At 36.5% G+C, this 12,515-nt stretch overlaps 1 protein-coding gene across 5 annotated transcripts in view; it reads left to right on the forward strand.

The window, feature by feature from the left end:
- AP3B1 (adaptor related protein complex 3 subunit beta 1) overlaps positions 1 to 12,515 on the forward strand; it is a 257,305-nt gene that overhangs the window by 205,702 nt on the left and 39,088 nt on the right. Inside the window, exon 23 of one of the 5 annotated variants that reach the window (XM_078067161.1) lies at positions 10,392 to 10,479. The exons of the other annotated variants lie outside the window; for them this stretch is intronic. Within the exon in view, the coding sequence (XP_077923287.1) occupies positions 10,392 to 10,394 (3 nt within the window). The 3' untranslated portion in view covers positions 10,395 to 10,479. Of the gene's footprint in view, positions 1 to 10,391; positions 10,480 to 12,515 lie in introns of those variants that run through there. 5 annotated transcript variants of the gene reach the window in all.

Here is a 12,515-nt window from a genome sequence, read left to right on the forward strand (position 1 = left end):
TCTGTGGATGGAGCTAGTTCTCCTTTGCTTCTGGAAAAACTTTGGAGGTTATGGCTTTCTTAGTGAAAGTTTTTTTTAGAACTTGAATATTTCTTTTACTAAACATGAATGGGGTATCTTCTACATTCTCAACATTTTGGTATGAGCTGCAGCAAATAAAAAAGTAAGCCATGGTTACAGTTTTGAGGCACATCTTAAGAGTCTTACAGAAATGGAAACCACAAACACAAGAGTACAGTGATATATGAGTAGAGCTGTAGTCCAGGTTTGTAGAAGGTGCCTTGGGTTCTTGATAGAAGGCATAACTACTGCTGCCAAATCTTCAGAGAAGAATCCTTTTATCTTGGATTATAATACTGAATGCCTTCTATAATATGATGTATACATGTGGAATTTCCATCAAGAATCATTTTACCTTTTTTTTTTAAGAGGGAGAGGTGGGAGGGGGCAGAGGGAGAGAGAGAATCTTAAGCAGGCTCCATGCCCAGCCCAGAGCCCAACATGGGGCTCGATCCCACAGCCCTGGCATCATGACCCAAGCCGAAATCAAGAGTCAGATGTTAACCAACTGAGCCACCCAGGCGCCCTGACATTTTACCATTCTACATGTGTTTCTGTCATACAAACACAGACTTGAACTTTTTCTGAGCAGCATTTGCTTATATTTCTGGTGGTTCCACTTTTCCACATAGCCCTGGTTGCATAAGTACCCTTGGGTATACTACCCACATTATATATCCCAGCAGTTATAACATTAACTTTGACATGAATGGTTGCAAAGTGTATATAACCTTTTAAAAAATCTGACTTTTGGGTGCTTGGGTGGCTCAGTCGGTTAAGGGTATGCCTTCAGCTCAGGTCATGATCCCAGGATCCTGGGATCAGTCCCAAAACAGGCTCCCTGCTTAGCAGGGAATCTGCTTCTCCTTCTCACTCTCCCTCTGCTCTTCCTCCCTGCTCGTGCTCGCTCTCTCTCAAATAAATAAAATCTTAAAAAAATTAAAAATCTGACTTTTTTTATTGTGCTTGTTTCAGAGAAAGGTGACTCTAGAAAAAATTGTAACTTTTTAAATATTTTATTTATTTATTTGAGAGAGAGAGAGAGAGATAGAGAGCATGGTGGGGAGGGGCAGAGGCAGAGGGAGAGGGAGAGAGAGTCCCAAGCCAACTCTTTGCAGAGCACGGAGCCCAATGTGAGTCTCAATCTCATGACCCTGAGATCATGACCTAAGCTGAAACCAAGAGTTGTCCATTCACCCAACTATGCCACCCAGGCACCCCAAAAATTGTAACATTTTAAAGAGTTTCTCTAGGATTATTGCTCTTATAATACCTACCCACTCTCTCTCTAACCTAGATTTTCATTATCCTAAACTTGTTCTGCCCCACCCAAACCCTCTCATATTTCTCTTGTTCCTTCCTTTTCCCCCGTTGAAACTTCTCTGTTTTGTGCCCCATCACCCAGGTGTCTGTGACTAGTACTACTTATAATAATCCCCTTTTGCTTCTGTAGAACTTATATAAAATGTTTGTATATGCGAATTTTATCAGAAAGACTGATAAATACTAAAGAGTAAGAGGCAGTCTCGTGTAATAAGCAATGCATTAAACTGGAGCCTTTGGAAGACAGTTCTTTTTTTTTTTTTTCATTGGTTCTCAGTACCTATCAGTTAACCAGATTCATCAAAATCAACTCAGTGTGATCATTAAAATGTAAGGGATATTTAGGGGAAGGGATATTTTTTAAAAACCAGTTCTCTGAATGATTCTGACAAATAACTATCCAGGTTTGAGAGACACTCAAATTTATTAGTGTCTATGCCAGTTGAAACTTAAATCTAATGAGAATATACTATAGAGGAAACAGAATTTTTGATGCCTCTCAGATCATAGATCAGCCGTTGAAAGATACATGCAAACAAACATATGCTATAGACTCCATGGATAAGTTTTATGACACAAGAATTCAGAACAGTAGTTTTTAACTAGACATCAAAATTACCTTTATTAGTTGCCTGTTGCTGCTGTAATACATTACTAGAAACTGGGTAGTTGATAACATTGCAAATTTATTATTATCCTACAATTCAGGAGGTCAGAAGTCCAAAATGGGTCTCATTGAGCTAAAATCAGGAAGAGTTGGGTGGATAAATTGGGGCTTGAACTGAGTGATGTGTTGAGGGTAGTGTTTGATATTTAAACCATATGATTTATTATGGTACATCACAAATAATGATTTATTGTGACTTAGGTAAATTATAAAGAACTAACAAGTGAGTTCTGTGTGCAAGATTGGCAAAAAGTAAGGAGCACACTAAAATTTAGAATTGGGATACAGTGTATTTGGAGGGCTGTGCTTTTAGACTTTTTAAAGGCTTATTTTTTCACAAAGTGTTTTAGGTCTAGGAATTCCTGTTCTTAAGATGACAGTTTTCTGAAAAGACTCAACACAAGAAGAGATGGAAAATTGTTTCATATTCTGTGATCATACCCCTGGAGCTAGTTCTTTTTTATGTGAAAGATAATCAGACCTAACCTGTCTCAAACCTTATTGGCTATTTGACTTTGTACAAGTTTTAAACCAAATGGTTGACTTAATATTTCTTGTCCCTGGGAGCTGAATGTGGAGAGGAACCCTAAGTGTCCGCTGCTATCTCCTGGTGGGGTAAAGTTTAAAATGAGAGGCATAGTGGGTAGAAATAGTTTAATAAAAGACAGAATGGGAGCTGAAGTTAGATTTTGTTGTAAGTTGGATGGAGAGTTAACTCAAGCCGAAGTGGATGGATAGATGGTAGGACTACATTCATGCCACAGGAAATCTTAGAATGACTTAGCAATGACTTCTTTCCTGTTTTCGTGATATCTTCTTCAGTAAACTCAGAGAAAACAAGCAAAAGGTACTACAGTTCAGTGATAAGGTGGGTGGGCAATATCCTGTGTAGAAATGGTACTGTGTTCTTGAAGAATTGGATTTATTTCTGGGCAGTGACCTTTTTAAAAGCAATACATCGTTCTTCGTCCAACAAATGCCTGCCGTGGCCAATAATATGTTGGCATGTCCATTTTCAGCTTGTAGTACAAAATAAATGAAAGCCAAGGACATTACAATTGGGAGGGAAGAAGAACTATTATTTAAAAGGCTTTTAAATGATGTCACTATATATTCTTTTAACAACATCCTCTAAAAGCCTTTGAAAAAAATAGTCCCTTCCTCCCTCAGTTGTTAACAAAGACCGTACTAGGGACTGTTCTTTAAAAGGCTGTTAAATGGTGATACTATATTTTTTAACATCAACATCATTTAGAAACCTTTTAGAGAACAGTCCTCTTCACCCACAACTAACAGAGAGAAAAAAAGGACATGGGGGAAGGGATTACTTTTTTAAAGGCCTTTGGATGGTACTATCAATAAATACAGCGATATTGTTTTAAAAGCCCCTCTCCAATGGTGATTCAGCTTTTTGATACGTACTTTTAACCTGATGACCTTATGTTATCTGACAGATTGATGTTTTAACGTTGACTGAAAACTCAATTTACTAATAATCCCAATAATGCCTTTTCTTGAACAGTTTAAAAATCAATTTCACATACACAATCTCATTTTATACTCATAAGAACTCAGTAAAACAGACAGAATATGTATAATTAGCCCCATTTTACAGAAGAGAAAAACAGAAGCTAAGTGAGGTGGTGAATTAGCTAAGATCTCACCACTAATGTATGGCTGAGTTGAAACTGTAACTCAGGTCTCTTGACATCTGGTCTAGTGTCCCATCCAGCTGCCTCAGGTTACCTTCATTACTTTTTTTTTTAAGAGATATTCTGCATTGTTCTTTTCAACATGTTCAAATTCTGAGTTAATTCCTTATAACTAGAATAAAAGTACGATTCTATAATTTCAGTGCTGAAGATAGCTATATAGATACTAGAGGTTTTATTAATACTGTACCACTGATGAAATAAAAAAATGTAAAATATGTCAGAGCGTAGTAGTCTTCCTCTGATGTTATGGCATTCAGACTTCTCTTGACATTCTTTTGCTTTTTAATGTGCTTATGAAATTACCACTTAAAATCCACTTTTACATACATACCTAGTTTATTAAAGAAGTGATATTTTAAACATAATTCTAACCTCATTGTATTTGCTTTCAGAAGTTCTTTTGACTAAGGATGCTGATTCACAATTAAAATCATATTTGAAATAGTTTTCTCAATTATTATTAATCTTTGGAAAGAAATAATAAATACTAGTTCTTCCCACTTCCTGTAGTTCTCTGAAGGAGAGAAAAAAAAATCTCCCCACTAGTTTGCACAACTGATCTTTATTTTCCTTTATCATAAGGAGTATTTTGTATTTATTAAAAAAGGAATTGTAGCTTATTGCTTGACAGAAATGACACTTAAAAATACTAAGTTCTAATCTTAGTTCTGCCACTATTTTTTCACTTGTGCTAATAAACACTGTCTTTAATAATAATTAAAGAACACTTTCATCTACAAAACACATTCATATGCAGTATCTCACTATATCCTCTTAAAATCCAATGAATTAGGTATGTTACCCTTTATTTTACAAATTCAAGCTCAGAGAAATTAAACGATTTTCTTCTCATCAAATAACTTGAACATCTTCTAACGTAAAATCTAGTGTTTTCTTTCTTAAAACTGCCAACCATAACTCTGCCTGACAATAAGGAAGTCATAGCCTTCATTGCTTCTGAAGAAAAATGGTTCACACGTCAAAATTAGGTATAACTTGCAAATACATGAACCCCTGCCAGAGTACAGTCACCTAGACCCCAATCCCAGGACTTGATCCAGAAAAATTGATAGTCAAGTGACCTTAACAAAGAGAAGGCTGGGTGATCAGTGGGCTTTGCTACCACAGACATGGACTCCAAAGACTCTATGGTTCCTATGTGATAAATCAAGTTCTTCTTCCCATCCCTACCTCCTCACTGAAGAATTTAAAATATTTATGCAAAGATCAGAAAAAATATGTGTGTGTTCTTATGGTCTCAAAGGACCTATTTCCCCATCCTCACCCTATGTCCGGAATTCCTCAGCAATTTATGGTACACCTGATTGGCATCTACGATATAAAGGGATGCTTTTCCCCTCTATCAGATTCAAAGAAGGCATCCCTAGAGGGACCTCTTATTTAAAATTAAAGTAGCCATAGGGGTGCCTGGGTACAGTAGGCTGAGCGCCCGGCTCTTGGTTTTGGCTCACAGCTCAGGTCCTGATCTCAAGGTTGTGGGATCAAGTCCTGCATTAGGCTCCATGCTCAGCATGGAGTCTGCTTATGACTCACTCTACCTCTCCCCCTCTCCCCTGCTCACTCTCTCTCAAAAATAAATATTTTTTAAAAATTAAAAAACATTTAAAATTAAAGTAGCCATAATAATACTGCCTTTCCAATTTGTACATCAGCTAAGATACTTCTTTTCCTTCCTCTATGACTTCACCTAGATGAGATCCATGTCCCTCTGTCCCCTAAGTTACAATTCATTTACATGGAAGCAGCAAAGCCAGTATTTAGATGCAGTGGTCCCAACTGTAAAATATGTAGAACAGCTACCAATTTCTCTCATTTACTTTTACAAAGTACTGTTATATAGCCTAGTTTTTCTCTGGGAATCGCTATTTGGATCTTGCTGTCCTACTGGAAATATTCTCAGCATGACCTCACTCATAATACTCTGTAATTCTGTCCTTGATGAAATCACTTATTACCAGCAAGATTGTTTGTGTGAAGCAACTGTTGCTTCTGGGTCATTCCCTTGTCATCACATTCCTTCCTCCTAAGGGGCCCATCCCATCTTACTATACCATCTTACCTTCTTTGTCGTTCTCATCTTGAGATCCCTTCATCACTAACCACATTCGTTGAAAATCTTGGCATCTTAGACATCATTAACAACCTGTGCATCTGTAACCTCACAGCCTCTTCATCTGTTCAGTTCTGGTAACTTTCACCTGTACTGGATTTTAGCCACACACTCTTATTTCAACTCTAAAATCTTACCTTTCTTACTTGGGCCTTTTATGTTCCTCAGATCCTTCACTCCTCCAAATTTGTTTTAATGTTCGGCCTAGGTTTACAACAACCTGAAAGATAGGCAGTAGTTTCCCCATTTCACAGATGTGAAAATTGAGGTTCCTAGAGTTTAACTTTTCTAGTGTCATAGGTTTATAAGGTAAGCGTTAGTACATTGCACAGCCCGAGTTTCAGCTCTAGTCTATGTAGCTTCAAAGCCTGGCACTTTCCACCAGAGTTTGCTGAGCACATACGGGAGGTACACTTTAAGAAAATGGTTTTTTGCCCTAAGATTGATTTATTTATTTTAGAGCGAGAGCATGTGGGGGGGCGGGGGGCAGAGGGAGAGAGGGAGAGAATCTCAAGCCATCTCCCTGAGCATGGAACCCAACGTGGGGCTCAATCTCATGACACTAAGACCATTACCTAAGTCAAAATCAAGAGTCAGATGCTTAACTGCCTGAGCCACCCATGCACCCCAGAAAATGATTTTTATAGGATTATGTGGTACAGATTGGAGTTTAAGGAAATCTAAAGACAGGGAGACCAAGTTCCATGGGCAGGCAGAAGTAAGAAGGGAGCAAAAGATAAAGAAGAACACCAAATTATTAATTATGGTTCAGTCTGAGAGAGATTTTACTTATTTGTCGACACAGTTTGAAATTATTTTTAAGAAACATGCATTACTTTTGCTATTTTAAATAAACATTTTTTTTAACGTTTCAAGTATGAATGATGACCTGAACTAAGCTGGTGGTAGATGGACAGCAAGGAAGGAAATGAATATAAGAGACATCAAACTTGTCAACTAATTGTTGGAAGTAGGGAGGGTATCAAAGATAATGCAAGGTTCTGAGCTTGGTTACAATGGAAGAGGGCACTAAAATTTTCTTTTTTACATTATGTCATTGATATCAGAGAAGGCAATAGAACTACTAAGATCAAATGATTATCACATCTATTAGATAACAACACATAATTGTTTTGTACTTATGTAAAATATCCTGGTTCTAATGAAAGTCATTGTGATCAATTATTGGAACCATTTTTGCTAAACTCTTTGAAAACCAGATTCAGTTTTGTTTTTTTTAGCACCTTAAACCAAATGTCAGAAAGGAAATAAAAAAAGAATAGCAGAACATATCTAAGAATAGAATGACATATCTTTATCCATGGTTCTTGAACATTTTTCCATGAAAGTGGTAAGTAAAAGATCATGTGCATTTGGATTTCAAATTTATAAAAAGCATTAAATGTATTGACATTGAAGCTTATGGATTTACTATATAGATTTACTTGGAGAGGAGAAAGAATAGGATATTATTATAATCTCCCCCCTCATCTCAATACCCGTATAAACTGAATACATCCCATAATAGGGGGGTCAGCAAACGTTTTTGTGGAAGGCCAGGTAGTAAATATTTTCAGCTTTGCAGGCCACAGCCACTCAGCTCTACCACTGTAGTACAGAGCAGGCATAAGACAACATGTAAATGAAGGAATATGGCTGTATCCCAATGACAGTGGACTGGATTTGGTCCACAAGTTGAATTTGCTGATGCCTGCTTAACACCATGCATAAAGTAAGGTACTCATTAAATGTTTGTTGATAATGTATTCAGATCTTTCTGCAGATATATTTTTTATAATATATATTGATTATTAGCAAAATAAAGAGGTAAAAAAAGTCTGTTTTTCACATATATATATTAGTAAAATAAAATATGAGAAATTAACATGATTACTTTCTAGAATACCCAAATTTACATGTGTAAAGAGGAGGTTATCTTTAGGATTATAAACCATTTGCTTAAAGCAATATTTGATGGAGAACGGACATATATTTCTTTGAGTTTATGTTTATAGGTAGAGCTAAGAGTTAAGAAAATTTGCTTCCCCCACTTTTTTTATTCTTTACTAAGTACTGGTGTCAATACTATGGGTTAAAAGTAAAATAGACTCACTTTCTACAGTGTACTGAGTAAAGAAGACAATACTGTAGCTTTCTGCTTTATAACTCTTATCACTTGGGACATATATTGGTTAAAATACTAATTTTAAACATGAAACTCTCTCTGTTGTACCTATTTTCCGGTCATTTTATAAATCATAAATCTAAATAGATACTGCTATAAAATAAGCCAAACAAAACCAGATACAAAGAGAGAATTTTATATACTGCAGATCTTCATATTTTTGAAGTCCAAAAACAGAATAGATTGATAATACTTAAACATGATTAAGTGACTAAATGTGGATTAAAGCATAAAAAGCTGGAAAACATTGTTTTTATAAAGCTTTACATGGAAGTGTTATCTTTGAAATAGTAAAGCAAATGTTGAATAAGGTTTATTCTTAGGCACTTACTTGATAGTCCATGTTTTATTTTTCAATTCTCATTTAAATTTTATAATTCAATCATTTTGAACGGCTATGTTCAAAAGAAGTTTTACAACTTTAATCTTAATAATCTCAAAAAAAAGCAGACATGCTATGTCATAAAATAACTATTAGTGACTAGTTTGTATCCTATAAATCTAACTTGAGTTGATAATATGGTCCATTACCAGCTAACTGCACAGAGTATTTTTCATTTTACACTCTTCAGTTACTTTTTAGTGAAGTGTTAAAAAATATGAAGCTTTTCTCCTCTCTAAAATTGCACGCTGTCTGTCTGTTATTAGGGAGATAACAGCTCTTATAAATGTTTCAGTAAGCGCTAAGTAGACAGTTATGTGCACTCTCATTCCACGCTTATTTGCTTACTGTAATAAACTGATAAAATATGTGTGGTTTGTCTCTGTGTATCTACAGGCATCATGAGTCACATAGATTTCCTTTCGAAATAATGTTGTGTCTGCAGAATTGATTGGTTATTTTCATAAACCATCTAAAAGTACACAAACGACTTTTATTATTTAAACATATGCTGTGTAAAGATTTGTAGAGGATTATCTCATTGTAACTTGATGCTTTTTGTTCTGTTAACTCTGGAAGGAGGCTTTTTATTTTAGAGTTATTACAGTTACTGAACTAATTACCTCCTCAAGAATTGTAGTGAGGATAAACCATATCATTTGCTTATAATGCAGCTAGCTTTTTAATTCTTTGAATTATAGTTAAATAATTAAATCAAAACTAATGTTTTCAAATATTGTCTTTTATAGTATCCTGTTATACAAGTTTTTTTTTTTTTCTTTTATACAAGTTTTAATATTTAATGGGAAGTAATGCTTTTATCCAAACCGGATATTCTGAGACTGATTGTATCATAGAAGTCCTTCTAATTAATAAGTTGTTCTTTGTGTGTGCCTTTAAGAAATAATTGTATGTTGGGGCACCTGGGTGGCTCAGTCATTACGCGTCTGCCTACGGCTCAGGTCATGATCCCAGAGTTCTGGTATCGAGCCCCACATTGGGCTCCCTGCTCAGCAGGAAGCCTGCTTCTCCCTCTCCCACTCCCCCTGCTTGTGTTCCTGCTCTCACTATCTCTCTCTCTCTCTGTCAAATAAATAAATTAAATCTTGAAAAAAAAAAGGAAATAATGGTATCTTTTTGTTTATAATTACATGTACACATAATAGAAAATTTCTAGTCAAGTCATATCCTAAAACCAATAGATATTAATGTTGATAATCTCCACTTATCACCAGAGTATGCTCCTATAAGACTGTAGTATTTGTAGGAACAGTGTTATAATTGAGTACCCAGCATCAAATAAAGTATAGTTAAGACCAACACTGGAGCTATATTATCCACAAACCTCTATAATCATTTAAAATAGTAAAATTATGCTTTGAATTTTGAAAATGGGTAAAATTATGCTTTACACATTGAACATAAAAGTGGGGAATAAATGGGATGACAGATAATAAACATAACAAATAAGCAAATTATATTTGTAGTGTTAGAGAAGGTATTAAGTGGCTATAGAAGAAGACAAAGGGAATCAGATGGAAGAAATGCAAATGGTTAAGCCTCATTAAAAAGGTTACATCCGAGCAAAGATGAATCAGAACTGAGTCACTGTGAGTATGTGGAGGTAGTACACTCCAGGGAACCCTTGCCACGGGCCTGTGGTGGGAACATCACTAGTTTGTGGAAGGAATAGCAAAGAAATCAGGGTGGCTAGAGTGGAGTGAGTCACGGGTTCAACAGTAATTGAAAATGAAGTAAAAGAAACAACGGGGCCAGGACATATGGGGCCTTACAAACCTTTATAAGGATTTTTGGCTTTTATGCTCAGTGAAATTGGGAGCCATTGGAGGATTTTGAACAGAGGGGTGACATGATGTAACTTTATTTTTACTGATCCATACTGGCTATTGTGTTCAATCTGTGCTCAGTAGGGTACAAGAGTAGAAGCAAGGAGACCACTTAGAAGGCTGTTGGAATAATCCAGATGTGAGATGGTGGTGAATCAGACCAGGATGGTAACCGTAGAGGTAATGAGAAGTGATCAGATTTTACTTATTAGTTCATTCATGTAATTGTGGATTCCTCCCTGATCTCTCCCTTAGGTGCCAACTATGACTTTTGTGTTTTCTTAGTGTACTAAGTCTGTGACTGTCATGGCATTTGTCACACTGGTTGATTTACATAGTTCTCCCCAGCTAAAATAAACTCTTTGGGGACTGGGATACTCTGTCTTTGTCTCTGTATCATAGCCCTTAGTGTAGTGGTTGACACAACTCAATAAATGTTAGTTGAAAGAGTGAGTAAGTTAATGATTAGTAGTTACTTTGCATTTGAAATAGTGATAATCTTATTGGACAGGGAGCCTGGGAATACCCAATTCTTGGACAAGACCACCTTTTCCCCAAGATGCCCATGGGAGACACAGAATCAGAGAACAAAGATGGGCAAGGTGGTACTTTATTTTTAGCAGTGGCTTTCCTTTCTGACCTCAGTGTAGAACTCCAGTGACTTAGGATGGCCACATCAAGTACTCCTCTTTCCTATGGAAGATAGGACTAAGTAGTCTTGAACCAAAGCAAGCTGTTAGGTTGAACCATATGAATTGCTAATTCAACTGTTTTGAATTGATAGATTCATGTGGTTCAACCTAATTAGAGGCTATACCTGAGTCTCTGATCTCTCCATTCCATATCTACTATGGCTTTAAGAAAAGGAATAAGAAAACCTATTCTTCCACTAGGAGTTTATTCCCTGCTCCCCCAAATAGCATCCTGAAATCTGACTAATCCCAATCAGTAGTTGGTTGGAGGAATTACAAGATAGAAACCCAATTTGAACTAGCTCAAACAAAAAAAAGGAAGGTACTAGAAAAGGAACGCTGGTGTATTTCACAAAAAAAACAAGCTTTCAGGAAGGGCAAGAATGTGTCAGATTCAAGAAGTATAAAAACCAAAGATACCAGCAGAACTCTCTGTCTCTCATCTGTGCTTTTCTTTGAAATTTGCTTTATTTCCTGCAGAACAATATGGCAGGAAATGTGACCAGAAACATTAAAGTTTTAAATCTCAGAATTTTAGCCACTTGAGAGAGACAGGTTTGACTAATCAGGTCCCAAACCCAAAAATCTTGGGAAAGGGACTCATTGGGCCAGATGTCTCTTCCAGAACCAGTTAACTGTGACCAGGTCATGAAGTGGCATAAGAACATGCAAGCTCCATCAAGAACTAAATGTGGAAAGGTTCCTGGAAGATAGTAGGGTGTGTTAAGCAAATAATCCCATACATAACCCTACAGGGTAAAATACTGAGGAAAGCTCCCTCAAAAGAGCAGCACTTAGTCATGAACGAGATAAAAGCAATCATGAAACATGTAATTATTCTTAATCTTCAGTGTCATAGAACTTTCTTGACATCTCATCGTCAGTTTATCAGAACACATCATTATACTTAAGAAACTCACAGAAACAATCAGATCATAGCATGGACTTTCATAAAGCAAAGTAAAAAAAAAACTAGTTTCTACTATTTAAAGTAGTATTTTCATTAGCAAAGCCACTAGCTCATATGGTGCTACTCTGCACATTCCAAAAAGGCACCCTTGAATGTAAGCTCGATTTTTAGCTCATGTCCACCCCTCAGGCAGTTGGCCCTACCCATCTGTTTATGGTATCCTACTAAAAGTTACTTTAGCTATTTGGAATAAGTGCATGTGGGAATTGTTGAGTGACCCCCAAAAAATGGGTATGAAGAACTGTGAAGGATATGAGATGTTAACCCTACTTGCAAGCAAACAAGTTAGCCTAAGATAATTTCATGGATACTGGTGAAAGACAGGAGACTGCTGTGTCAAAGACAAAGGGCAGTTTATTACAGCAATAGCAGTAGCCAGAAACATCATTCATGTGCCTCTTCTCTAAGCCCCGGTTCCCACAGGGTGACAGGATGAAGGCCACGTGATGACTCCACGTGTGGTGTGTTGCTTTACAAGAGAGGAACCTCTACAGGAGAAGATCCCAATCTTTTATAAAGAGCCCTTAGCAAATCTGTCCCAGC

The sequence above is a fragment of the Halichoerus grypus genome, chromosome 2 (genome assembly GCF_964656455.1).
Source record: "Halichoerus grypus chromosome 2, mHalGry1.hap1.1, whole genome shotgun sequence".
Lineage (NCBI taxonomy): Eukaryota > Metazoa > Chordata > Mammalia > Carnivora > Phocidae > Halichoerus > Halichoerus grypus.